Source organism: Balaenoptera musculus, chromosome 16 (assembly GCF_009873245.2).
Source record: "Balaenoptera musculus isolate JJ_BM4_2016_0621 chromosome 16, mBalMus1.pri.v3, whole genome shotgun sequence".
Lineage (NCBI taxonomy): Eukaryota > Metazoa > Chordata > Mammalia > Artiodactyla > Balaenopteridae > Balaenoptera > Balaenoptera musculus.
The window spans coordinates 10,903,993-10,928,006 of record NC_045800.1 but is presented as its reverse complement, the minus strand read 5'-3'; the positions used below and the strand labels follow the sequence as shown (position 1 = coordinate 10,928,006).

General features: G+C 48.2%; 1 protein-coding gene across 2 annotated transcripts in view; it reads left to right on the top strand.

Annotated features, from left to right (window-relative positions):
* Window positions 1-24,014, top strand: part of PLPP4 (phospholipid phosphatase 4) — a 119,484-nt gene that overhangs the window by 39,686 nt on the left and 55,784 nt on the right. Inside the window, exons 2-5 of one of the 2 annotated variants that reach the window (XM_036828975.1) lie at window positions 4,675-4,783; window positions 13,605-13,695; window positions 18,452-18,515; window positions 20,831-20,955. In XM_036828975.1, coding sequence (XP_036684870.1) covers window positions 4,675-4,783; window positions 13,605-13,695; window positions 18,452-18,515; window positions 20,831-20,955 — 389 coding nt within the window. The remainder of the gene's footprint in view (window positions 1-4,674; window positions 4,784-13,604; window positions 13,696-18,451; window positions 18,516-20,830; window positions 20,956-24,014) is intronic. The other variant, XM_036828976.1, reaches the window with a different exon arrangement.

Below are 24,014 nucleotides of genomic sequence, written 5' to 3'. Positions count from 1 at the left end.
TTATGACGTTTACCAGCTGTTTATAGAGGGAATCCTGATTACATAATTCAGCAGTGACATGAAGTTTCTTCTAGAATAAACTCATTTTAGTTTACAAAGTCTGAAGAAAAGTCACAGTACAGGTGGAGGGCGGATCAGGCAAAACCGGCCAACTTGGTTCTTAAATGGCCGAAGTTGGGAAGCACTGGCTTTCCCCGAGAGCTCTGTGTCTCCCACTGTAGCGCTCACACCAGTCTTGTTAAAAATGAAGATTCTGAGTCAGTAGATCCTGGCTGGGGCACAAGACTCTGCAGTTTTAGCAAGCTCCCTCCTAGGTGATGCTGACGCCCTGGCCTCTGGCGACTCCAAGTTTGATCCACAGATCAGCAGCATCAGTATCACCGGGAAGCTTGTTGGAGACGCCAGCCCTCAGTCCCATCCCTGGACCTGCTGTATCTTCAGTCACCAGACCCCCAAGTGGTTCCCGGGCGCATTAACATTTGGGAAGCCCTGATCGTACATGCTGCTGCTGGGGGGTCCTCAGTGTGTAGTGAGCCCTGCTGAGCAGGCAGTTAGAGCCCATGCGTGAACTCCTCACGTGGAAGCGGGGTTTCCATTTCCTTGTTTCCAAATCACTTTACAAAGAGCTCATGGAAGGATGTTTCCAGGCCTGGCATGCCCTCTCTTAGGAACACACCTTCCAGAGCTTTCCATTCCACCACATATCCACCTCTGCTCCTGTTTGCATTTTGAGACTCATGTCCTCTGCGTAGCTGCCTCACTATCTGAATTCTCAGAAGCTGACGCCTGTGGCTGGTGCATGGCTGGAGAAGGGACATCTATCTTTCTTGGTACTGCTCCTCCCAGAGGATATAATTTGCTTGACAGATGTGTTCTGGCTGCAGCCACTCGGGGTAGGGTGAGGAATCGTGCAAAAGGCTGGGTGCACGAGGCTTTAAAAAATGGCCATGAGGGCTTCCCTGGTGGCACAGTGGTTAGGAATCCGCCTGCCAATGCAGGGAACACGGGTTCGTGCCCCGGTCCGGGACGATCCCACATGCCGCGCAGCGGCTAGGCTCGTGAGCCACAACTACTGAGCCTGCACGTCTGGAGCCTGTGCTCCGCAACAGGAGAGGCCGCGACAGTGAGAAGCCCGCGCACCGCGATGAAGAGTGGCCCCCGCTTGCCACAACTGGAGAAAGCTCTCACACAGAAACGAAGACCCAACACAGCCAAAAATAAATAAATAAATTTATAAAAAAAAAAAAAAAATGGCCATGAGGATAGTGTCCCTGGGGAGACAAAGGAGGTGAGGAAGGACAGTGCTCAGCGGTGTGCCGGCTCCCTGGCCCTGCGGCCAGCGGTGTGGGGAGGACACAGGAATCCAGGCTCTGGGGTCTCTGAGAGTGGGAGCTGCAGGACCATTACAGTGATGACAGCCTGTGATTGTATTTGGAAGGCGGCGGCAGCTATATCTCTCATCTTACCTGCTTTTCTGTAATGCGGACTTTGCTACACCCCTGCCAAGAGGTAGAGTAGGGTCCCTTCTCTTGAATCTGGGCTGACCTTATGTAACCCAGTGATGCCACAAGACTTTGGAGGCTGGGTCAGAAAAGCCATTCAGCTTCTGCCTGGTCCTCTTGGAACCCGCATTCTGGATGAAGCCAGCAGAATGAAGAATTCTGACTATGCTGAGACTGCGGTGCTGGAGAAGTATGTGAGGTGCTCCAGGCGGCAGCCCCAGCTGAACTCCTGGCCAACAGCCGGCACCCACGGCGGCCACGTGACAGGCCATCCTGATGTCCAGCCTGGTCAAGCCTTCAGGGGATGCAGCCCCAGCTGACATCTAACTGCTGTGACCACGTGAGAGATTCTAAGTGAACTCTGCCTAGCTGGACCTTCTCAGTTTTCTAATCCACAAAATCATGAGCAAAACAAAATGATTGGTTTCAGACATTAAGTTTTGGGGTAATTTGCTATGCAGCCAGAGTAACTGGAGTATTCTGAAAGCTTTGGTTTTTACAAGTATATTCTCGAAAACAACTCTAAAACAAAATTCTTTTTCCTTAGTTATATTTAAAATGTTTTAAAAACACCGGGGTGCAGTGAGTAGGTTGTTACAAAATGACCCCCCCACCCCCCAAAAAAAAGCCTGAAAACTGTCTAGTAAAAACTTGCAGATGGAGGCAAGAGTAAAATGATAAGGGTGATAAAATGCTGCTTTCTGTTCATGCTCTGTTAGGTACTTTATATTCTTTTATTGTATTTTTACTCCCACACTTTAAGGTGTGCCCATTCTATAGGTGGGATGACTGAGGCTCAGAGGTGTTAAGGAACTCACTAGGAGCCGCACAGCCGGAGCTGGAGTTTGACCGTGGACGGGCCTGACTCCATAGCCTGTCCCGCAGCAGGTGGAAGAATTGTTCGCATGGAGAGCTAGGTCTCTGAGTCTCCTCTCCTTAAGGACAAGGGCTCAGGGCCTTTAGGGGTCATTCCGTTCAGTGCTGGGCCCTTCAGGGTCACCTGGGGAGTGTTTTAAAATCCACATACCAGGCCCAGTCCATACCAAGACTGTAGGTCTGGGGTAGGGTGTCTCCAGTGGTTCTGACCCATCTCCATTTGTCACCTCTGGCTTAGCCCAACCTCCCGTGTTGCAGGTGAGGACACTGAGGCCCAGTGAGGAGAAGTGGCTTGTTCTGAAGCCCAGAGCAGCTTAATGGCAGAGCTGGGGCAGAGAGCAGGTCTCCCAGCGCCCAGACGGCATGCTCCCCCGTGTCTCACTTTGGAGGAGGCTTGGAGGGCCGGTAGCAGAAGTTACCTTACACATCGATGACGGGATCTCAGGGCACTTGCAGTAAGATTCTGCGGTAGAAATGTTCTGGACACAGTGCTGAACGAAACAGTCAGGGGCCGGCACCGCTTTCTTCTTGAAATTACATAAATACACGGGCAGAGGAACAGAGTTTTAGGACTTAAAACCTCCACTGCGGGGAGAGGGAGGGGAGGAGAGGAAGAGAGAGAGACAGAGAAAGAGGGAGGGATATGTATAGAGAGACACAAAAGACAGGTTGAATTTTAGGTCTCTTGTAGGTACATGATAGGATTCAGCGTGAGGCTGATCAGACTGAGGGTGTTTTCTGTGGCAGCTGTTCAAAGTCCTGAACAGACATCAGATTCTGCAGTCGCTGAGAGTCCCATCCTGCTGGGCTCTGAGGACACAGCCCTGGAGTGACCCCCAGCCTCTACACCCTCCCAGTGTAGCTGGACATACAAACAAATCATGATCATACAAAGGCCCAAGTCTAGGGTAGAAACCAAGGCTGTGAGACCCCTGATTCTGTCCCAGGGCTGGGATGGCTTTAAGATGACCCACCATCTAGGTTTTTCCTAAGACTGGGGCTTTTCCTGGGACACAAGATTTTCAGTGCTAAAACCAGGAGAGTCCTGGGCAAACCCAGACTGTTGGTCACCTGGGTGTGGTTTCCTAGAGGAGATGACCTCTAGGTCATCTAGCTGACCTCCAACTCCTCCCCATCCCCAATCCCCCTCCTCCTCATCCTGGTAATGGTACCTTTTCCTGGAAGCCCAAGCCAGAGCCCTTGGAATCTGCTTTGACCACCCCACCTCCCATGTGCACGTTCTTCCATTCTGTCCTGCCCTTTTCTTCACTCTGCAGCCGTCTCTTGCTGGGACACCTGCCATAACCTCCTAACTCTCTCTGCCTTCCCTTCTCTGTTCTGCTCCAGTTCCCCATCTTCGCCACTATCTGGAATTGGAAATTTCATTCTACACTTCTCTGCCTAATTCATCCTTGGTTCCAAAGCCAAACTCGTTCGCCTGGCACTCAAGCCCTGAGTCACCTGGCCCCTGTGCTCTCTTCGCCACATGTCAAGCCATTCTGAACTGAACTCACCAGGTCAAGAGCTGAGCTGGAGAGCTGGGAGGCGGCCCGATGGCCAAGAGCTGCAGAGCAGACCTGCAGTCTCTGTTCTTCCCCCCAGGTTTTCTCTCGGTGGTAGTTCTCTTCATCCGCCTGGGTGTCTGGGGCTCCCAGGATGTGAGGGGTCGGGAGGTGGCGAGCTGAGGAGATGGACGTTTAGAGCTGTCTGCTTTCCCGGAAGCAGCCCCAGGAAGCACCGCATCCCCCTCTCCCTTCCTCCTTTCCTCTCCTCTGTGTTTCTCTCCTGTCTCTACCTTCCGTCTTCTCTTGAAGCTCAGTCTGCCTCCTGGTGGTGGTGCTGGTGGCGGGGTGCCATCTGGGGTGACGTGGAGGGAAGAACACCACCGGTTCTTTCTCTAGTCCTGCCTGCTTCTCCCTCACCTTTGTTCCAGCTCAAGTCCATTTCGTTCCCAGAACCTGTGCTGCTGGCCTTGCCTTGCCCCAGTCTGAGCCACCATGCTGGACTTCAACTCCCAGTTCACTTTGGATCCCCAAGTTTCTAGAGTCTTTGTATGTCAGCCTCACAGCCGTTCTCTTATGCCCACAATTAGTCCTCGCTGGCAGGTGGCGACAGAAGATTCTACAGTCTCGGTAACTACCTCCATCTTTCCCCAGTTGGAACTGGCCGGGAACCATCAGCCGGGCCGCCTGTCCTCCCCCGGCTCCCCCAGAGGCCGGATCGTCCACCTGAGCATGTGCAGGGGCCACCTTCTCCAGTGCTCAGCCCTCACGCCTCTTTCTTTGTTTTGTTTCAGTTTTACGGAGTTTTTGGATCCATTCCAGAGAGTCATCCAGCCGGAGGAGATCTGGCTCTATAAAAATCCTTTGGTGCAGTCAGACAACGTACCTACCCGCCTCATGTTTGTAAGTACCATGATTTCATGGCTGATTTGACCACTCTCCCAAGTATGAACCAAATGGGCTTTCATTTCTGCATTTCCAACCCCTGCTGATGATGGCAAGCAGCCTGAAAAAAAAAAGAGGCGAGCTGCCCATCACATTAAAATTCAATTCCAGATCAGGATGGTCGCCGCTTGGTCATGTGAGAAGCAATTGCCTGACGCTTTGGAAAAGAAGGGCCCTGCTTACCTGAGCTAAACCCGAGTTGTTTCCAAATACTTAGAGTAAAATAAGATGAGAAACTAGTGAACAGAGTTTCCTGCTCCATCTATTTTTTTAAAAACCTCAATGTAGCTGTACTCAGGTAACCACTTTTCTGGGTTTTGCTGGTCAGTTGACCAGTGATGAGATCACTATGTGTAACTCACCCCTGACAGCATCTCTGGTCCTAGGATAAATGGGCAAGCACCCAAATAGCTGGTGGATATATTGGGACATTTTTACCTCTTCGCTCTGCCCCTTGTCGATTACAGTCTCTTACACTTCCTCTACTGTGTGCCGGGCCCTTGGCTGAGAGCGTAAGAAAGGATTATCTCATTTAGTCCCACCCAGTATCCCAGTGAGGAAGATGTGATTATTGCCCGAATTTTGCAGGTGCAGACCTGCATCCCAGAGAGATGAGGGAACTTGCCCAAAGCCACACAAGGTAGAGAGCAGCAGAGCCACGATTCGCATCCGAGCAGCCAGCTCTGAGCCCTGCTCGCGGCCAGGAGGCTGCCCCGCAATCGGGAGCCGAGTGTCCAGGACTCCTGGCTGAAGCTCACTGGCTCCTGGAGAATTGCCTTCAGGCCTTTCTGTAGCAGAGGCGATATTGAAGCTCCCTCGTGTTACAGAACAATAATGCAGCTTCTGGGTGGGCAGCCTTGTAGCTTGAAGCTTATTCCTATTGAGCAGCCATTGTGTGTCTTGCCTCTGGGAACTTAAATGACTGTTCCAGAGCTTTTATAGAGAACATGAGGAATATTTTTGCATTGTGAAAGAAATCCCTCTGATTTTGTGGAGGAAATCTTGTTCATCGGTGATGATTGGAAAGATCTTTGTGTCTGCAAACATCCCAAAGTGCCCGGAACACTACATGAGCATTACAGTATTATTTTAATTGCTTTTTCGTAATTACTTTTCTGCTGGAAAATAAACTGGATTTTTGTAAATATCGGGGAGATTGAAAAATGTAGGGTGCTTGTGAGTAGGGTATTACCTTACACTTGAGTATTAAAATCAGATATTTTTCCATTTCTGCTCTAACTCAAATCTTCCATAAATCCTAGAAATAAAGTAACTAGTGTGTGTCTAACTAGTTTACTCCATGGTTTTAATAGGGAAAGCTTCTGTTGATCACTTGTTTCCATTTTCAAAGATTTCACATTTCGTGTGCTGTAAAACCCAGTTTGGAGTGAATGTTCATTTGGGATATTGTGAGAAATTTGTGGCTGTGTCCTAGATTTGTGAACAGTGGATTGTTTTGAAGTCTAGATAAAAACGCCACAAATATTCTGGCTGCAGACACAAATAGGATGGAGCACATTTGCATGCTGGCAGTGAAGGGAAGGAGGCAGTAAAGGAGTTCTTCAGTGCTGTGATTCTCGGAGAATAGAGGGGTATTCAGCCACAAACACTGATTCATACCCTCTAGTCTCCTAATGAAATAAGTTCAACCTTTTGTTTTGTTAATAGTAGTTGATGAATTTCATTCATTTGGTCACAAGATTTAGTACGATTCCATAATAACACAAGGAAAGCAGTACATACATTTAGAAGATGTGTAACACAAGATGAAAAATGCTTTGTCACCACATAAATTAGGTTTGTTCTCCTGGGTTTTATTAAGAGTTTAATACAAGGCATCAGTTGTCTGCTTTTGATCCTTTTAAACCTTCTGGTGTTTATAGAAGAATTTGTAAGAGAACATATTTTCACTGTTTTTAAAAAATAGCTTGGTTTCCTTAGAAAGCTCAAATTTCATTATTTAATGCATAAACAGAATCCTGGGATCTCCTCTACTTCTGTTTAGAATGTTTTAATATAAAGGCAAACTTGCTAACTTTCTAATAACCAAAGTGTTTTTTAAAGGCAGCTGCTATAACCCCGATGTTTCTTTATTTGGGAAATTAGTGTCTCTGGAGTTGTGCCTATTTGCGCACGCACATGTGCGCGCGCGCGCGTGTGTGTGTGTGTGTTTTAAAGGAGCTACTTGTTCAAATATCACAAAAATAATATCAGAATGTTAGGGAATTAAGTGAGGAGTAATGACATCACCAAGAAGCCCTTGGCTGGCATTTCCTCTGTCCTTGGCACCATCAGCTGAGGTGACTATATCTGTCAACATGAAACTTGGGTGTGGTTGGACCATTTGATTCTAGGAGCTTGTTTCCCTTGATGACTCTGAGCTCCTGTGGACCAGAGAGGCAGGCTGAGAACTCTTTTCTCACACACTGAGTCTTGACTTAACATTTCCTGGATGTTCCCAACTGTCAGCTGCTCCCTTATTCAAAAGAGGTCATACTTCCTTTCTGAACATGTGGAGGTTATCAGATCATCTTTGAAAGCCTACTTTTCGGTGTAGGAAGACTCCTTTGGTGTTGGGTGTTGCTTTTCAGTACCCTCCTTGTTGTCTGTAGTAGTCGTGTCTTTGTGTGTCCAGAGAACACTTCTGGGAGCTGGATGTGGGTGAGGAAAGCCATAGGAACTGCAGGCGATGGGAAGTCAAATCAGATTTGACCCCTGCAGGCTCCTGGGGGACATGGTACTCTCAAGCGGAGTGGAATCTGGAAAGAGCCAGAGGAGAGGCTCAGGTGAACTGTTAGGGATGTTCGTCATCACCCTCATCATTAACCTCCTCCTCCTCATCATCAGCATGGTAGTAACAATAACAGGCAACATCTCTTGAATGCAGGCACTGCGCTCATCATTTTACAAACAGCATCTTAGTGAATTCTCTCAGAATCCTTTGAGGTTGGCACTTTTGTTATCCCATCATTTCAGTGGAGAAAATGAAACTGTCATGAGGTTAAACAGCTTATCCAGGGTTTACAACCATCAGTGGCTGGACCAGGGTCTGAATGCCAGCAGTCAGAGCGCAGACGGCCTTGGAGCCACTCGCCTGTGCTGCCTCCTTGGGGGCTCGGGTGAGCTGGACAGGTGGTGAGTGCAGCGTGTCACACACAGAAGAGCAGGTGTAAAGGCACAGGCACAGCAGAGCCAGGGCCGTGTGGGCCCCACGAATAGGCGTTGGCTTGGAGTGCTGTGTGCTGCAGGGGGCCGAGGGTGGCAGGGATCCAGGCAGATTGTGGACAACTTCAGGTAAGTTAAGTAGTAGTTCGTTCAGCAGAAAGTTACGAAGCACCTTCCTTGAGCCAAGCCCAGCGGCGGGTAGTGGAGGTGCGAAGCTGAATAAGGTGTGGTTTCTGGTCTAGTGGGGACACAGACATGAGCGTGAGTCAGATGGTTCAGCGTCACAGGAAAACCCTTGAAGGACAGGCAGGACTCAGGTAGGGAACTGAAGGAATGGTAAGTGTTTCCCAATTTCTTTCCTTGGCTTAAAAAAAAATGTACCCAAGACCTGTCCTTTGCCCCTCGTTTTGCTCTGGCCATGATACTGATATGTCCAGAAGATTTACTTCTGTAGAGTATTATTGAGATTGTGTTGATTTGATAACAGGGGTTTCTATTCTGGAATAGGATGCTTCTAAGGAAGATGGAAATAAAGTCAATTTGCGGGGAGGAGGGAAGGAAAGGAGACAGAGCTGGCTTGTGATAGTTTAATTTTTAGACACCTTTGAAAAGTCTTCACTCTCGGCTTTGTGACGGGCTATAATTGTTTGCCCACAGCAGGGCCTTTCCCAGGTGTCTGCTCGTCCTGAGATGTTAGAAGCACCGCGCAGCACACCTTTCTGTCAGGTGCTGGGAATTAGGGCACTTTGGGCCCACTGTTTTGTCTGATGTGGATGAACCCCAGGGACAAGCTCTTCTCTGGCTAGCACCCTAACATCAGGTGCCCTGGCATCAGCCACTTCGGTGGTTAAAAGCGCTTGGCACATTCATGCCCTTCCCTGCACACACAGTGCTCCATGCTTGGCAGATTCCCAGAACCATGCTGGCCACACAGTGCCTTGTATCAGTGCCCAGGTTTACCCACTGTCTGCGTGTAGCAGTGGCCGGGACGGACGGCACTTCCTGTGTTGGTTTCATTGGTGGATGCACAAGGCAGGGCCCTTGCTGGAGACACTGGTCCTGTAGGGCATGGGCAAGGTGCCTGGGCTAATAGGGCTCTTCCCTGTGCCTGACCTCCCTGCACAGATGGGCTGGAGCTTAAAGCGCTCTATTCCCATATGTCTGGTCACAGGATCCTGGCATTGGTCATCTGTTCACAGGTTTCCCTGGTGAACAACAATCAGAATTTCCTGGATACTAACTCTCCGCTGGGCCTCATGGGTGAGCAGTTGGCAGGGGCTCCAGAGTGGACTGCCTCGGTCCACTCCCAGCTTTGCTAATTACTAGCTTCGTGAATTGGGAAAACCACCTCCCCTCTGAGTGCCTCAGTTTCCTTATCTGTAAAAGGGGCTTTAACAACACTTTCCTCCCTCCCCAGGGTGTTGGGAGCTTCAAATAGGGTGATAGACTTACAACACTTCACTTAGGGTGTGATCTGTAAAAAGCATTCAACAACAACTCAGTGAATTTAAATCCTCGCAACCATGCTTTGCTATGTATATCATCACTATACCCATTTGATAGATGAGGACACTTGAGACTGAGACTCAAAGGTGAATAGGTTAAGTGACATACTCAAGGTCGCAGAGCTGAAAATGTCAGACCTGGGGCTTGAGCCTGGTTCTACTAGATCTGGGTTTGTTCCCCACGTTCATTTTGCTCCACACGTTCATTTTGCTCCACAGAGCTCTGGCTTCCTTGCCTGTGGAAGAGCATCGTGCAGAACCAGCCACATCCCAGGCTCTGCTTAATGACTTTTGTATGTTATCTTGATATGTGGGTGCTGTGTAGCACATTTAATTAGCAGTTTACAGGATGTTCTTTGATACAAGATGATCTCACGCTCAGTTTCCCCATCTGTAAGATGAGGCTGTTGGGCTAAGGTGATCACTCTGATTCAGGACTCCAACCCAGGTAGCACGGCAGCCCAGGTTGGAGCGTCATGGTCCCAGTAGCTGCATGCGTTTGTGTGTTCCCTTATCTCCCTGAGTTCCAGTTTTGTTTTCTGTACAAGGAGGATGTTTCCCCCAGCGGAGTAGCTAGAGGATTAGACAATGTGAGGAAAGGCCCTAATACATAGTAGGTGCTTAATTCATGACAGCTGCCACTAACACTTCTATGACTTATCCATGTTCCTGGAAACAAGCCCCATTCTTTCCTTCTCCAACTCCAGAGTAAACGTGTTTACCATGCTTTATTAATGCTTCTTGCTTCTGAGGTGAGAACGGCTACAGCACGGGTTAGAAGCACAGAGCTTGATTTAAACAGACTGAGTGCAAATTCCCACTTTACCACTTATTAGCTGTGTGACTTTTAGCAGGTTGCTTAACCTCTCTGTGCCTTAGTTTTCTATCCATTAAGTAAGGAGCCTGCTTCATAGGGTTGCTGTGAGGATTGAATGAGTTAATTTACACGAAGTGCCTGTAACAGACCATGTCATTAGTGAGTTTTCAGAAGAGCAGCCCTGTTCTCATAAATCGTGGGGAAAACTCAAGCACAGAGAAGGGTCAGTATGTTCTCTGCATCCTGAAGCAGTGAGTGGCTGGAGTTCATTGTCCTGGTCTCTCTCAGGTCCCATTTAATAAGCACAGACAATTCACTGTCTTCCCACTGGGACATTCCCAGGATTTTCCAACTTTTTTTAAGCCATGGAAACATTAATCTAAGGGAAACAATCCCAGGGGAAATTTTGCCTGTCCCTTTCTGTCCTCCATCTCCACACCTGTTTGGAGGTAGAAGTAACCACTCCCACCCCTGTGTCTCTGTGTCCATCTTCATCTCCTCCATGGGCTTGGGCAGCAGAACAGTGCCTTCTAAAGGTGTTCGTCAGAACGTGGAAGGGGCGGTTTAACTCAGTCCGGTTTGCTGAGTGAAAGTGGGGTGCTTCTTTTTTCTTCATTCTTTCACTCGGTTCAGAGGTGCTTTTGCCCCGGAGGAAGTTGTTTCCTAACGTGTTGGCTTCTGGGGCTCATCTCTTAATTCCAACTTCTGGTTGAAAGATGGTTATAAAAAGTTGGGGGGAGCAGGTGGTAAATGTAAGTAAGTCTCTGTCCTGATTTGAGGACTGCGCTGCCCAAGGATACGGCAGATACGTTTCCAGGAAGAAGGAGCGAGACCAGAACCCAGATGCCGTTAGGATGAGAGGAGCAGAGAAAGACCCCTGACAGTCACGTGCAGACATTTCTGTTGCGGCCGCCTGGGCGGGGCTGGGACCCTAGCCTGATGGCTGCAGTTCCTCACCTGCGAAGCTCGTGAGATGGGAAGCCCTGGGCCCTCCTGGTGCTTAGCCTTGGCCCAGGAAGCAGTTTGTCCTTGGTTCTAGAAGACAGACCAATGTGCATCTACCTAGGAGAGTTAAAGTGCTGTCTGGTTGGGCGAGTCTGGGTGGGGATGTAATTAGGAGCAGGAGAGCTGAGGCCGCGAGCAGTGCTAAGAGAGACCCCCTTGGCCTTGAAGCTGTGAGCTTAGAGCCACTGGGCAGCTCTGATGCCTTCTCCGGCTCCAACTCCCGGGCTTGGAGCCGCGGTCTCCCATGTGGTGCCCCATCTCCTGTTTGGTCACCACAGTCCTGCTCAGGATCATCTCCTGTAGGCGGCCTCTGGAGCCTTGGAGGGAAAGTCTTCTCGAATCATATTTTCTCTGGGGTTCCGTTTCTGTCTAACCTCAGACTGTGCCAGCTGGGATTGTCCTACAGTATTTTCTTCAGTTCTCCTTTCTCATATTTAAGGTTTGACTGTCGGTGGGGTCATTGCAGCACTGTTCAGTGAGCTGCTTTCTCCTGTTTGGGGGTGGTGGCTGGTCTATGGTGCCCAAAGTGAGAGGAGACAGAAAGCTCAGGACTTCTTTGACCTCGACCGTAACTTTGGACTTCCATAAGCAGGGGCTTCAGCCATTGTTCTCTAAACACTGAACGTATGAGTCAAAACTGATGCAGTGTTTCTCAGTCCCCGGCATCATTTGAGATGCTTGTTACACAGTGTAGATTCCCAGACCTGTCCTGTATGAGTGTTTGAGGGACGCAGCATTGTGACAAGCCCGGCAGGTATTCAGGTGTGAGAGCCACCCAGGCACGCGTGGAAACTCACAGACTTGCTGGAACTCTTAACTCACAAGCGAGTGTTGCCTTTTTGAGTCGCCCCTGGGGAAATCCTCTGCTTCAGTTCTGAATCTTCTCTTGTACAGCTGCCCTTAGACCTGTGTCACAGTCTTCTGAATACCCTCCATGGCGATAGGACTTACTGATGTGGCGTTTTAATAGCCAAGTCATTCAGGGCCGCTGCCGATAAGGAGGCTCATCAAGCTGGTTACTACCATTTGTGGTCAGAAAGAAACCAGTCAGTAAGGAGAAGGGTTTTCATGTCTCAGGAACTGTCTCTGAAAACAGCTCCCAAAGAGGAGTTCCCAAGATGCCTTGAGCTCTGGCAGTCTGGCTGTAGCAAGTGTGCAGGGCATCCGAAATTATTTTGAAAGACTGTGTGCATTTGGATGAATTCTGTTTTTTAAAAAAGTAGAGTATCTTCTAGCCATGCCTTAGTCCTGTTAGAAAGCCCCTCTCCAAAAAGTGACACCGATTAGAGCCCAGGTGGAGATTTCCCAAAGTGGGAACGCTGTTGGTTAATAGTGACACACCTCACTGCTCCCACCATCTGTGAGCCGATTGTAGATTTGTGAGATATATAATCCCTTTTGATTGTTATCCTGAGACGTTATAATCATAAGGAAATAACATAAATAACTTTTTCTTGATTGTTGGAATGTTGAAAACAATGTACTAATTATAGAATGCTGAGTAAAGATTAGACATGAGAGGCAGAAAACCTGGCCTCCAAAGCCTGGCCTTGCTACTCACCAGCTGTGTGTCCTTGGGCACATCCTGTAGTCCCCAAGCCTGGCAAAGAATTGTCACAAAGCCAGCGTGAGGATTTAAGAGACTCCAGTACCTGACGGTACCCAAACGTAGTTCCTGCCTCATAGAAGGTTCAGTAGTGAGTGTCGCTTGCATCTGAATCCCACCAGCTTGGTTCATTAAGCACTTACTGCGCTCCTGAGTGCTTTGGTCCGGGGGAAGAAAGGAGATGGAGGAAGGGAAGAGGAGAGACTTCATGGAAAAGGACTAACCTCTGCTTTGCAGTGGAAATGAATATTCAACAAAAGAACATCAAAGGGGAATGAATCAATCAACTCTAAGGAAGTCCCATGTGCTCCCATGTTGCCAGAGTGCTGAGGATGGGAGGCCAAGCGTTCTTCCACGCCTCTGCAGGGGAGGACGGGAGGAGGGTTACTGGCAAAGATGAGTCATTATAATTATGGACTGTTCTTTTCTGTTTAAAAAGCCACCACTTTAAACGTGGCTCCCAGCAATTACAAATCAGTTATAACCCATAATCAGACCTCTGACTTTTCAAGTCTGTGGAGTCTCTAAGTATAGATATAAATCCTTCTTCGTTTGAGGTCAGGAGTTCAGTAAGATCATTCAACTAGTGAGTCTAAACGAAGCTAACTATAGCTAATTATCAATCAGCCCTCTGATAGCAAACTGCTATCCTCATAAGGGATCATTTGTTATTTCTTCCAGGCAATTTCTTTCCTCACACCTCTGGCTGTTATTTGTGTGGTGAAAATTATCCGGCGAACAGACAAGACTGAAATTAAGGAAGCCTTCCTAGGTAGAGTATTCACAGTTCCTGCTTTAAGGGATGGGGCTGAACTTAATTATTTAGGTTGCTAGATTTTGGAAGTCTCAGTTGCACCCAGCTGATTTTTCTCTTCGTCAAATTAAGTTTGGAAACACAAGACAAGGTAAACTTTTATCCCTAATAAGAACCAGTGCACGGATGGTAAGTACCTTATCTTCAGGGTCAGCCCATTGCCGCTGTCCCTTGTGCTGAAAGTGAGTGTCAGACTCGCCATCAGAGCTCTGTGCTTCCCTGGCACACCAGAAGGGCAGCTCTTGGCTGTAAGGGAAAGTGAATCTGAAACTTTGTCACCACTGACTGTCCAACCCCACATTTGTGGCTAATAGGCCCATATTTAAGGACAATTCAAAAATCAACCACAGACTCCTTGACCAATCATCATTGGCTAGAGGCAAAAATGTGCAAAAGCAGATGTAAAATATAATATAAATTGGAAACAAACTCCATAACTCATCTTCAGTTTGGGGACATTTTGGCAGTTAATCAACTGTTATTATCTAAAGAATGCTCCAATCTTTGCCATTGATTATAACACCATCGTTATCAGTTCTCCCCAAGCTGAGCCATATCTGCATGTGACATGAGTCTGATATTTTTAGGGTTAAATCCATTTTTTTCTGATCTGCATATTAATCAAAAGACTGAGAAATGACAGCATTAAGAGAAAGCAAAACTATTTGGCTTGTTTAGCAACCAAAATAAACTACCTGGAGGCCAGGTTTTTAGCTTTTTGATGGTTAGGAAAACTGAATTAGGTTTATTTTTTGACATGACACGTTAAATTTACCCAACCCATCACACACATTGTGTTTGTTGGTGTGTTGTATAGGCTCACCATTCAGTTAGGTAGTAAATCTGGAAATATGAGATTCTTCAGTAAAGGTTATGATTGTTAATTACTGGGCTTTGAGGAAATGAAAATGTAGCGAAACATGGTCTCCCTTGTTCTTTGTAAGGGAAGGAAGATGAGGGTGAGATCTAGGGAAGGCAGAGCAGTAAAGGGACAGGGAACATTCTTACATAATCAGGCTTTGGTTAGGCTCTGTCTAATTGAAAAGAACAGAATTCCTCTGAAATTACATCAAATAAGTTAGAGGTTTGGTTACAGGGCTATAACAAGCAATCTCACAGACATCCAAGAATAGGGAAAAAAGGACAGAGGAGCCTCATGGGGATGGAATAGGTATCCAGGCCACGAGGGGTGGAGGCGCCCCTGTCACCTTATGACCCCGCCTCTCTGCGATGTGCCCATCCTCTCCTCTCACTCCCTGCCTCAGTCTCCTGTCTGGACGTCGTTTCTGCTGCCTGCACCTTTGGTCTGTGTGAGGTTTGGGCTCGCAGTGGTGGGTGCCCCTGGCCCACACCTGTATGACCGTTCAGCTCCAGTGCCACCTCGGAGTTTCACTGCATCTCGTGGTCTAGACTTCCCAGGTGGAGACTCGGGCTCGACTCATTTCTCAAGGCTGGACACAAAAGTCCCGAGTCTCTGGCCCGCCTGTGGATGCCTTCCCTGAAGTCAGGTGTGTACCCCCGGCTGCTTAACTGTGATTTGAAGCTTTGGTCGTCACATGGTCTCTGTCTCCTCAGCTGAGGTGGTGGAAAGGTCAGGTTTTCCAGGAAGGGCGTAGGTGCCCTCCCACATGTGGCTCGAGCATCTGGACAGATATCACTGTGGTCCCCCAGATGTCCCTTTAGGAGCCCTCTCAGTTGACCTGGAAATCCCTCTGCTTCACTTGTTATTCTAGCCGCTCCCTTGACACGGAGTCCCAAGATATGTGACTGTGGGTAGGAACTGTCTTTCATGGTTATGGTTATAATTTACTGCCCGCTTTTGGAGCTGGGCTGTTGTTATGGCAGTGAGTAGCTTACAGTAACTTTCCCTAGACCTTTCATTCTCAGCTAAATCTCCCTTAGGATGACATCTCAAAATTGCACCCCATACCCGGCCTCCTATATGTTAACAGAGAAGGCGGAGTTATTGGATGTTCTGTTTGCCTAGATAAATGAGAGCCTGCCTTGTAAAATGATGAAGAACCTCCCATTGTATACACAGTTTGTTTTAAATTGCTGCTTTTAGGAAGCCTTGGAAGTAGGGGTTGGGGAGAGTGATCTTTAAAAACCAAGGACAGAAAACTAGGTGTGTAGCTTTTCCACCGTTACCTGGGATGCAGGACTTTCTCAGTGAGGGTGGTTTAGTCCCTTCTTTACCCAGGCATCTTCAGCAGACCCGAACCCTGAGAGCTCCCCTGATCTGCCTGTCCACAGCAGCCCCCTTTGTGCATCTGCTCTTGGACAAGTGAGGCCTGCCCCACCCAGCATCGGGCTCTAAGGGATTTGGCTGCAGAACAGCCAGGTCTGTAAAACGGAGAACCCTGTTTTGGAAGGACTGTGGTGCTGAATTCCCAACAACAAAAGTAACAACAACAAAAGCCCCTCTTAATCCTCTGGGGTGCTTATAAGCAGGAGTGCCCTCCATATAGGCCACTTGCAGGCCAACTCACATGACACACTGCTTTGAATTTCTTTATCAGACACAGTCTGGCTTGTCTTTCTGACTCTTCTCTCCCGCCCGCAGTGCTGTGGGATGCTGTAAACACAGCCCTTAGGAATCAGACCCCCTGGGTTATTGTTAATCAACAAGCCACCCCCTGCCCCCATGATTGGCGCCATTAATTTCCTGCTTGGCCAGCCTGTCACGCGTCTAATCTCAGCCCAGCCTTCCCTCTGGTATCAGTGAGAGGGCCCCTATCTTGGTCCCCCTGGGGGTTGTGCTTTTCAGATGAACATAATAATCAGTTCATTTTACTTCCGGAAGGCTGCAATGACTTCCACCCTAAATATTGTCGCTCCAGATCCCCACTCTCTTCTGTCTCCTTCAGGCTTTTGGATCAGAGAGTGAAGCTGCCAGCTGTTGGTGCTTATATCACATCCACACATTTTCTAGCTCAGCTACTTGAAGCTTTTCCGAGAACTGCTCTGTGCTCCAGTAAACCCAGCTGGTGCCGAGGTTGAGGACGTGTATGGTGTTCTGGATTGATGTAGCAGTCTCTGAAGTTCCCCAAGGGCATTGGGAGGTCAGCTAGTGATGCTTGTTCCCAGAGACCTTCTCTGTGCAGAGGCCATGCTAGGACCAGGATAAGAGGGAGTCTGGCCCCTCTGGGAAAACACAACAGTGAGCCCGCTAGACTAGCCCTGACAAGAAAAGACCCCTGTCATTTCAGGGCTATTTCACAGCCTGTTAATTGTCGTGGCTCTGGGAGAATTCTGCAGTGAAGGTGGCCCAGGGCATTTTCCCTCCTCTCCGCAAAGGAGACCTCTCAGCAGTGCTGTGAGCTTGTGAGAAAGAAGGGAAGCCAGCGTTTTAGGAAGGAAGGGTCTGTGCGTGCAGAATGTAATCATATCTCTCCAAGTCCCCCCACTCTTGCTTCCAGTTTATATACCCCAGTTGCGTGCTCAGTATTTTAAAGGTGGTGGCGTGCTGCTGGCTCAGGCTCTGCTCTCCCCCCCCCCCCCCGGAGGTGGTGGCGTGCTGCTGCCCATCCCCCGCTTAGGGGATTAGTTTCCCTTTGACAAAGGTGTTCATTTGAACTGGCCCCTCCCGTTCTCTTTGTTTCCCATGACTTGTAAAAAGCAGGTGGGTTCTGTCTCCACCTCAGTGGCCTGTGCCCTTGGTGACTGTTGACTGTTCACAGTACTTTCTGTTTGCAGAATAACACATTTGTCTCCCTTGATGACCATGAATTGCTCCAGGCAGCTCCTTTCCGAAAATGGCCCTCCACTGCTATTTTCTTACGTAAATCTCAGCTAGTATTGAACAGTTAATACTTGCCAAAGGGAAATCGTAACTCATATGCTTTATTATTCAACAAAGCAATGGACCGGGGCATCAATAGGTTTTTATTGCTTATGCAAAACATTTGACCTTCCATCGCATTGACTTGCCTTTTGTGCAGTCTTGATAAACACAGGAGAGAGGTGCAGGGTCCTTACAGGGAAAGCTCCATGACTCATTTCATCTGCACCCTTTGGACGATCTGTGCTTCATCCAGCAAAGTCCTTCCAAGCTGCTGGGAGAAGGTCCCCGTGCTGTCTATTTTTAAAGGATGTAATCCAGAAGTGCCTACTGTTTTAGGTGGCAAGAAGCACCACCTGGGCAAATCTTTTCAAAAGCGAACGAGGTTTTGGGGACACTTCACCTTCTCAGAAACGGTGATTTGTTTGATAACAAGCCGTCGGCAGGAGACGGGTCAACAAGGAGGTGATGGCTGAGTGGGCACGTCCTACTTGCAGTAGGATTCCAGCAGCTGCTCTGATTAGAATTGTGTCTGAGAAGATTGCCAGAAGGAAATAAAAAAGTTATGTTTCTTGCTACCTGTAAAAGAGATTCTACATGCTGTCCTATTAAATCTGTTCCTATCAGGCCAGAACATGATAGATGGGCTTCTCAGTGATATTGAAAATTTCAGTCAAGGAGGAGAGATCAATTTCATGTCACAGGGGCTTGGAATTTTACGAGTCACTCTCCAAAGTCCTGTTCTAACTACATTTTCCTTTAGCTGCTCAAACTTGCCTCCCTTTTTTAATTTGCTCATATTTCTATGGTCATAAATTAAATAGTAGTGTGACGGAACAGAGGTGATGGTGATGATGATGATAATGATGATGATGATGGTTTTGATTTGCGAGCCCGCTGGTTATTTTTCTGTCTGTTGGTTTTGTTTTGTAGCCGTGTCCTTGGCTCTTGCTTTGAATGGAGTCTGCACAAACACTATTAAATTAATAGTGGGAAGGTAAGTTCCAAAAAAGAAACAAATAGCGACTTTGATTCTCAAGGTTGTCTATGTAGGAGCCTTGGCCACAGGGCACTGGATGGGACAAATTTGAGCTCTTCTGGTTTTCCCTTAAGTTGTTGTCCTTCTGAGATTTCTGTCCTCAACACAGATCTTTCCTCTCCTTTGAATTACGAACTCAGTATTTCAGAAAGCAGGGCATCCATAGTAAAGCAGTGTCCACTGAGTGCACTTCCTTGTGGACCAGAGCCCCCAGCTGGCATCTCTGGTCCATCCACTGATGTTCCAGCGCCTCACCAGACATCCACTCACTTGCCAGTTTCGGCCTCCAAAAAATAAGTAAGGTTTCTTATTTATCGTTCTCTTTGGAATAAGAAATATGGATTGGCATTTGAGCTTTGGCTCACGGCACGTTTCTCTTACTCCCCTGGGAAGTGATTTCTCTTCTCCATTTTTCTTGCCTCCTCCCCCAACTGCTCTGGAAGTGAGCTAATCTCTGTAGAGACGAACCGTCAAAAGACCCAAATTCAGGACCTGACCTTGGCCCTGACTGGCTGTTGGCCTTGGGCAGGTTGGTTCCCCTCTTGGAACCACAGCATCGGTGATCATGTAAACACTTGGTGCGCGGTGCTGGCCAGGCATTGAGGGGCAGAAGAGGGATACAGATCAGGCAGTGCGTGGCTTGGGGCTGCAGTGTCCGTGCAACTTTCCAGGCTTAGAGTTGCTGTGGGGTCTGGTAAAATGCCGATTCCCAGGCCGTGTCCGCTCTGAGGTTCTGGTTCAGTAGGTGAAGAGCCACACTTGGAGAAACACGAGCCACATAGGGGAGAGACAGTAAGCCAACAGTTCTGATAGATTACTGATAATTGATATGTGACAGATACCGATAGATTGTTACTGGGCCCAGGTCCCAGAGCTGGAGGACCAGTGAGTCAGTCTGTGTGAACTGTGACCCAGTTCGTACAGAAAAGGGGGATTGTGTTGACAGTGCTAGCAAGACCTTGTCCACGGCAGGCGTTCGGCAGAGCTTAGTTGAATTAATGTGAAGTAATTCACCATCACACATCTGTGTGAGAATCCACACTTGAGTGAGGTGGACAAGCATGGGGTGAGCTGTGTAGGTACAAGAGTCCAATTGCTGGGGTTCGGAGCTTGTCTTTGCCACTTACTGGTTGTGTGTGACCTTGGGCAGTAGTGTAATCTTCCTGAGCCTTCATTTTCGCACCTGTGAAATGAAGGAGGTCCGAGGGCCTGCCCCAGGCTTGTCATAAGAATCGTATGATACATAGAGTCACAGATGTAGAGAACAAACTTACGGTTACCAAGGGGGAAAGAGGGGTGGGATGAATCGGGAGATGGGGATTGACTTATATACACCACTATGTATAAAATAGATAACTAACGAGAACCTACCGTTTAGCACAGGGAGCTCTACTCAGTGATCTGTGGTGACCTAACTGGGAAGGAAATCTAAAAAAGAGGGGAATCTATGTATACATATAACTGATTCACTTTACAGTACAGCAGACACTAACGCAACATTGTAAAGTAACTATACTCCAAGAAAAATTTTAAAAGAAAATAAAATTTAAAAAAACATGCACCCATGGGCGGTGCTTAGTGCTGGGTCTGGTATGCAGTACGTACTCAGTACATGTTAGCCGTGATTGTGGCAGGAGGCTCGGCCTCGGGGCCGGCTTGTAGCTGCTTGCCTGTAGAGCCTCCCCTGCAACCTGGACCAGGAGCCGACCTGGCGACCGTGTGCTCTGCATCTTGGAGCTGAGCTTTCAGGTCCTCTCAGTGAGGTTAAGTGAGACCTGCTATTTAAGGAAGGGCAGGCAGTTGGCCGTCCAAATTCAAGATACAGGGCTACGAGGAGCCTGGAGGCTTGGGTCCTGGGAGCAGCCTCCAAGTAGCGGACCCATAGGTGGAGGCAGGAACTACCCTCTACTCCGCAGGCCCTGTGCTTAGGTGGCTCCTGGAAGTCATCTCACTTGACCTGCAGGACCTCACCTTTGGGTAGGTATTGATCTCCCTTTTTTACAGATGTGGAAACTGAGGCTGGGGTGGGGGATGGCTACGTGACCTTCCCAAGGTCATAAAACTAGTAAGTGGCAGAGTGGGAGTTCCAGCCCAGATCTTTCTGACCCCAAAGCCTGAGCTTTGCCTAAGCCCATAGTGTCTTTGGGGCGGGGCGGGCTGCGCTGTTGATGGCAGAAGAAGGAGCTAGGACAGCAGGGAACAGCGGGGTTAGCTTGGGGTTTGTTTGTGATGGCAGCGTTTTATATTGAAAATGTCCATGGTGTCTTTTGTAGACCTCGCCCCGATTTCTTTTACCGCTGCTTTCCAGATGGAGTGATGAACTCGGAAATGCACTGCACAGGTGACCCCGATCTGGTGTCCGAGGGCCGCAAAAGCTTCCCCAGCATCCATTCCTCCTGTAAGTTCAGTGGCTGGGACACTCTAATTCCTGGGTCATGTCTCCTGATCACTTTCTTTGGGAGTTTAGGTGGAGAGAAAAGAGTTGATACACAGAGGTCGAGCACGGTTCATTTTTATTCACTGGTTGGCTTAGAAACAAGATATTTAATAGGAAATAATAAGCCTTAGGACAAGGCTCTGGAGTTTACAAAACATTGTATATGTTGCTTTTGTGAACTCGGCAGAGTGTAACATGTGACACTTTACCCTTTGGCAGTACCAATCAGAACTTGACAGTGCAAGGGAATTAACCATGTTCCCTGGGACCTTATGCCTTTCAGCTCAGTGTTCTCTGTAGTTTACTCCTTCAGTGAAGGTAGTGTGTGTGTGTGTGTGTGTGTGTGTGTGTGTGTGTGTACCAACATATAGTATATATATGTATATGTATATAAATGAACATACACCCTCCCCAATATATAGTCTAATTATGGGTATGTGAGCTGGGACCAGCCTTAAGCAAAGAATAAATAACATGAATCAGGTGCGGTGTGGTATAGTGCAAAGCATACAGGTCTTTAAAGTGTGACACATCCTGACTCTGCCGGGTTCTAGCACTGTGACTTAACCTCTCTGTGCCTCAGTGCCTGCTGTGTAAAGTGGGAATAAGGCCTCCGCTGTTGGTTGGAGTGAGGGTTAAAATAAGCGATGAGGATCACTGACATTTCTGGAGCGTCTGCCAGGCCCAGATGTTAAGGTACATTATCTTATTTAGTCCATTCAGGATCTGTCAGGTACTTGGTATCATGCTTCAAATAAACCCCAGTCATCCATGCATTGTTTAGTCTCAGGGCTGAGGTTCCCGGAGTGTTCTGGTTTGTGTCTTCATTCGTTCCCTCAGTGTTTACTGAGTGGCTGAGGTGCCAGGCACTGTGATAGGTGTTGGGGACACAAAGATAAGTGAGACACAGCTCGTGTCCTGGGGAGTCCACGGGCAGTGGCAGGCTGTAATTTAGGTTGGTGATTCTGGGATCATTGGAGAGGAACCAGGCCCACAGGTGACCACCTAGGAGAGGACAGCCTGCTCTCCTGACCTGGAGTCCTTGATTCCCCACAGGTCTGATCGTTGTTTAGCTTTGGCGAGCCTGTTACCTTAATCTTTTCTCTTTTTTCTAAGTACCTAATACACACCCTGATAGTGGCTGGATCAGGGAATAACTGGACGGCCTTTCCTGCAGAGTGGTTGTTGGGCGTTTTGCTCAGAGTCATTAGAGATTAGGGCCTGTCAACCATATAGAGGTGCCCGGCCCTCTAAGTGGATCTCCGTCAACCTGTGCCACAGCTCTGCCAGGTCTGGTTGTCCCCACTTTGTGTACAGGGACAGTGAAGCTTAGACAGACTCAGCAACTTGTTCAAGGACACTTAGCTGACCTTCATGCCAGCCTCTAACACGATAGTGTCTTGGGCTTTAGGTGATTAAATACAACAAGGTGTTCACAGCCCACGTTCATTTAAATAAATAACTCATTTTCTCCTCTAGTTTACTGGAGACTTTAGTGGGTTGAATAATGGCCCCCAAAAAGGTATGTCCAAGTCCTAGCCCACAGAACCTGTGAATGTGACCTTATTTGGAAAAAAGTCTTTGCAGATGTAATTAAGGATCTCAAGGTGAGATCATCCTGGCTTTAGGGTGGGCCCTAAGTCCAATGACAGATGTCCCTATAAGAGAAAGGCAGAAGAACATTGAGACTTAGAGATGCAGGGAAGAAGGCCACGCAAAGGCAGAGGCAGTGATTGGAGTGATGCAGCCGCAAGCCAAGGAACACCTGGAGCCACCAGAAGCTGGAAGAGGCAGGGAAGGAGCCTCCCCTGCAGCCTTCACAGGGACCGTGGCCCAGCCAGCACCTTGATTTTGGACTTCTGGCTTCCAGAACTGTGAGGGAATAAATTTCTTTCATTTTCAGCCACCAGGTTTGTGGTAATTTGTCACAGCAGCCCTGAGAAAAGAAAAAGGAGACTTAGACTGAACACATTGGTTCATGGAGAGGGTTTGGCTTTGGAGTCACGGGGGAGATTGAGAGAAAGCACACTCCCGGGCGTGCTTCCTAAAATGCCCTCTGAGGTTAGTATGGCCAGGGGCACTGCCTGCATGACGGTGTAGGGTTCACAGTGCTTCTAGGCTCCAGTCACTCCCGTTATTTAAGGTCACGCATCCATTTGGAATCACTTCCTGTCCAAGTTTGTTCTTCCTCTCTGAAGTCATGTTTTGTTTTAAGTGAGTCTGTTTCGGAGGCCGTGTAGGCGCCAGCTGGAGGAATGCCTGCAGTATTGATTTCCTGTCTCCTTACTGTCAGGGATTCCTGTGCTGGCATTGTTTAGAGGTACCTGGGATGGTATTCACCTGGGGTCTGCTTCTGTCTGCTCTCCATCTGTATCCTTGTGGGGTCACTCAGGTTCTCTGTTGTTTTAAGACATGTTCTGTTCTCCCAAAGACTTGGTGCTGAGCTTCAAAAATTATAAGCAGTAAGAAGTGAAACCCTGTGGGAAGACCTTAATCCTGGCTTTCAAACTGTTAACTGAGGACTGCAGCACAATTTCGTAGCTACTGTTGCATTTGAACTTGGGAGGGAAATAGGTCTTATATTTGGTGAATAACTCAAGCTAGAAGAGTGCTGGACCACAAAGAGTAGAGGCCGGGACCCACAAAAGTGTTTCTTTCAGAGGCGCACCCTCCCTGTCAAATGCGTTTCCTGACAAGTCTGCCCACCAGCTGCCTTGTCGAATGCGAGGCTGATGTCCCGTCTTTGCCAGACAAGTTTTTTGACAGAGGCTATTACTATCTTTTGCTTAAGATGTACTTATAATGTTACAGATTTTTACTACTTGGCAGACACAGAATCCTCCCCAGCCTCTAGGCTTTGGGGAGTATTTTCATCTGCTCTCTTTCTCTTTTTTATGACAGGTCAGAGATTGCCTTGCAGGGAGCTGCCATATCCACTTAGAAAAACCATCAGTGCTGTTTTCTGGATTTCTTATTGTAGCTAATAGGAAGCCTAGTGGTTGGTGTGACTCTTTGCTCCT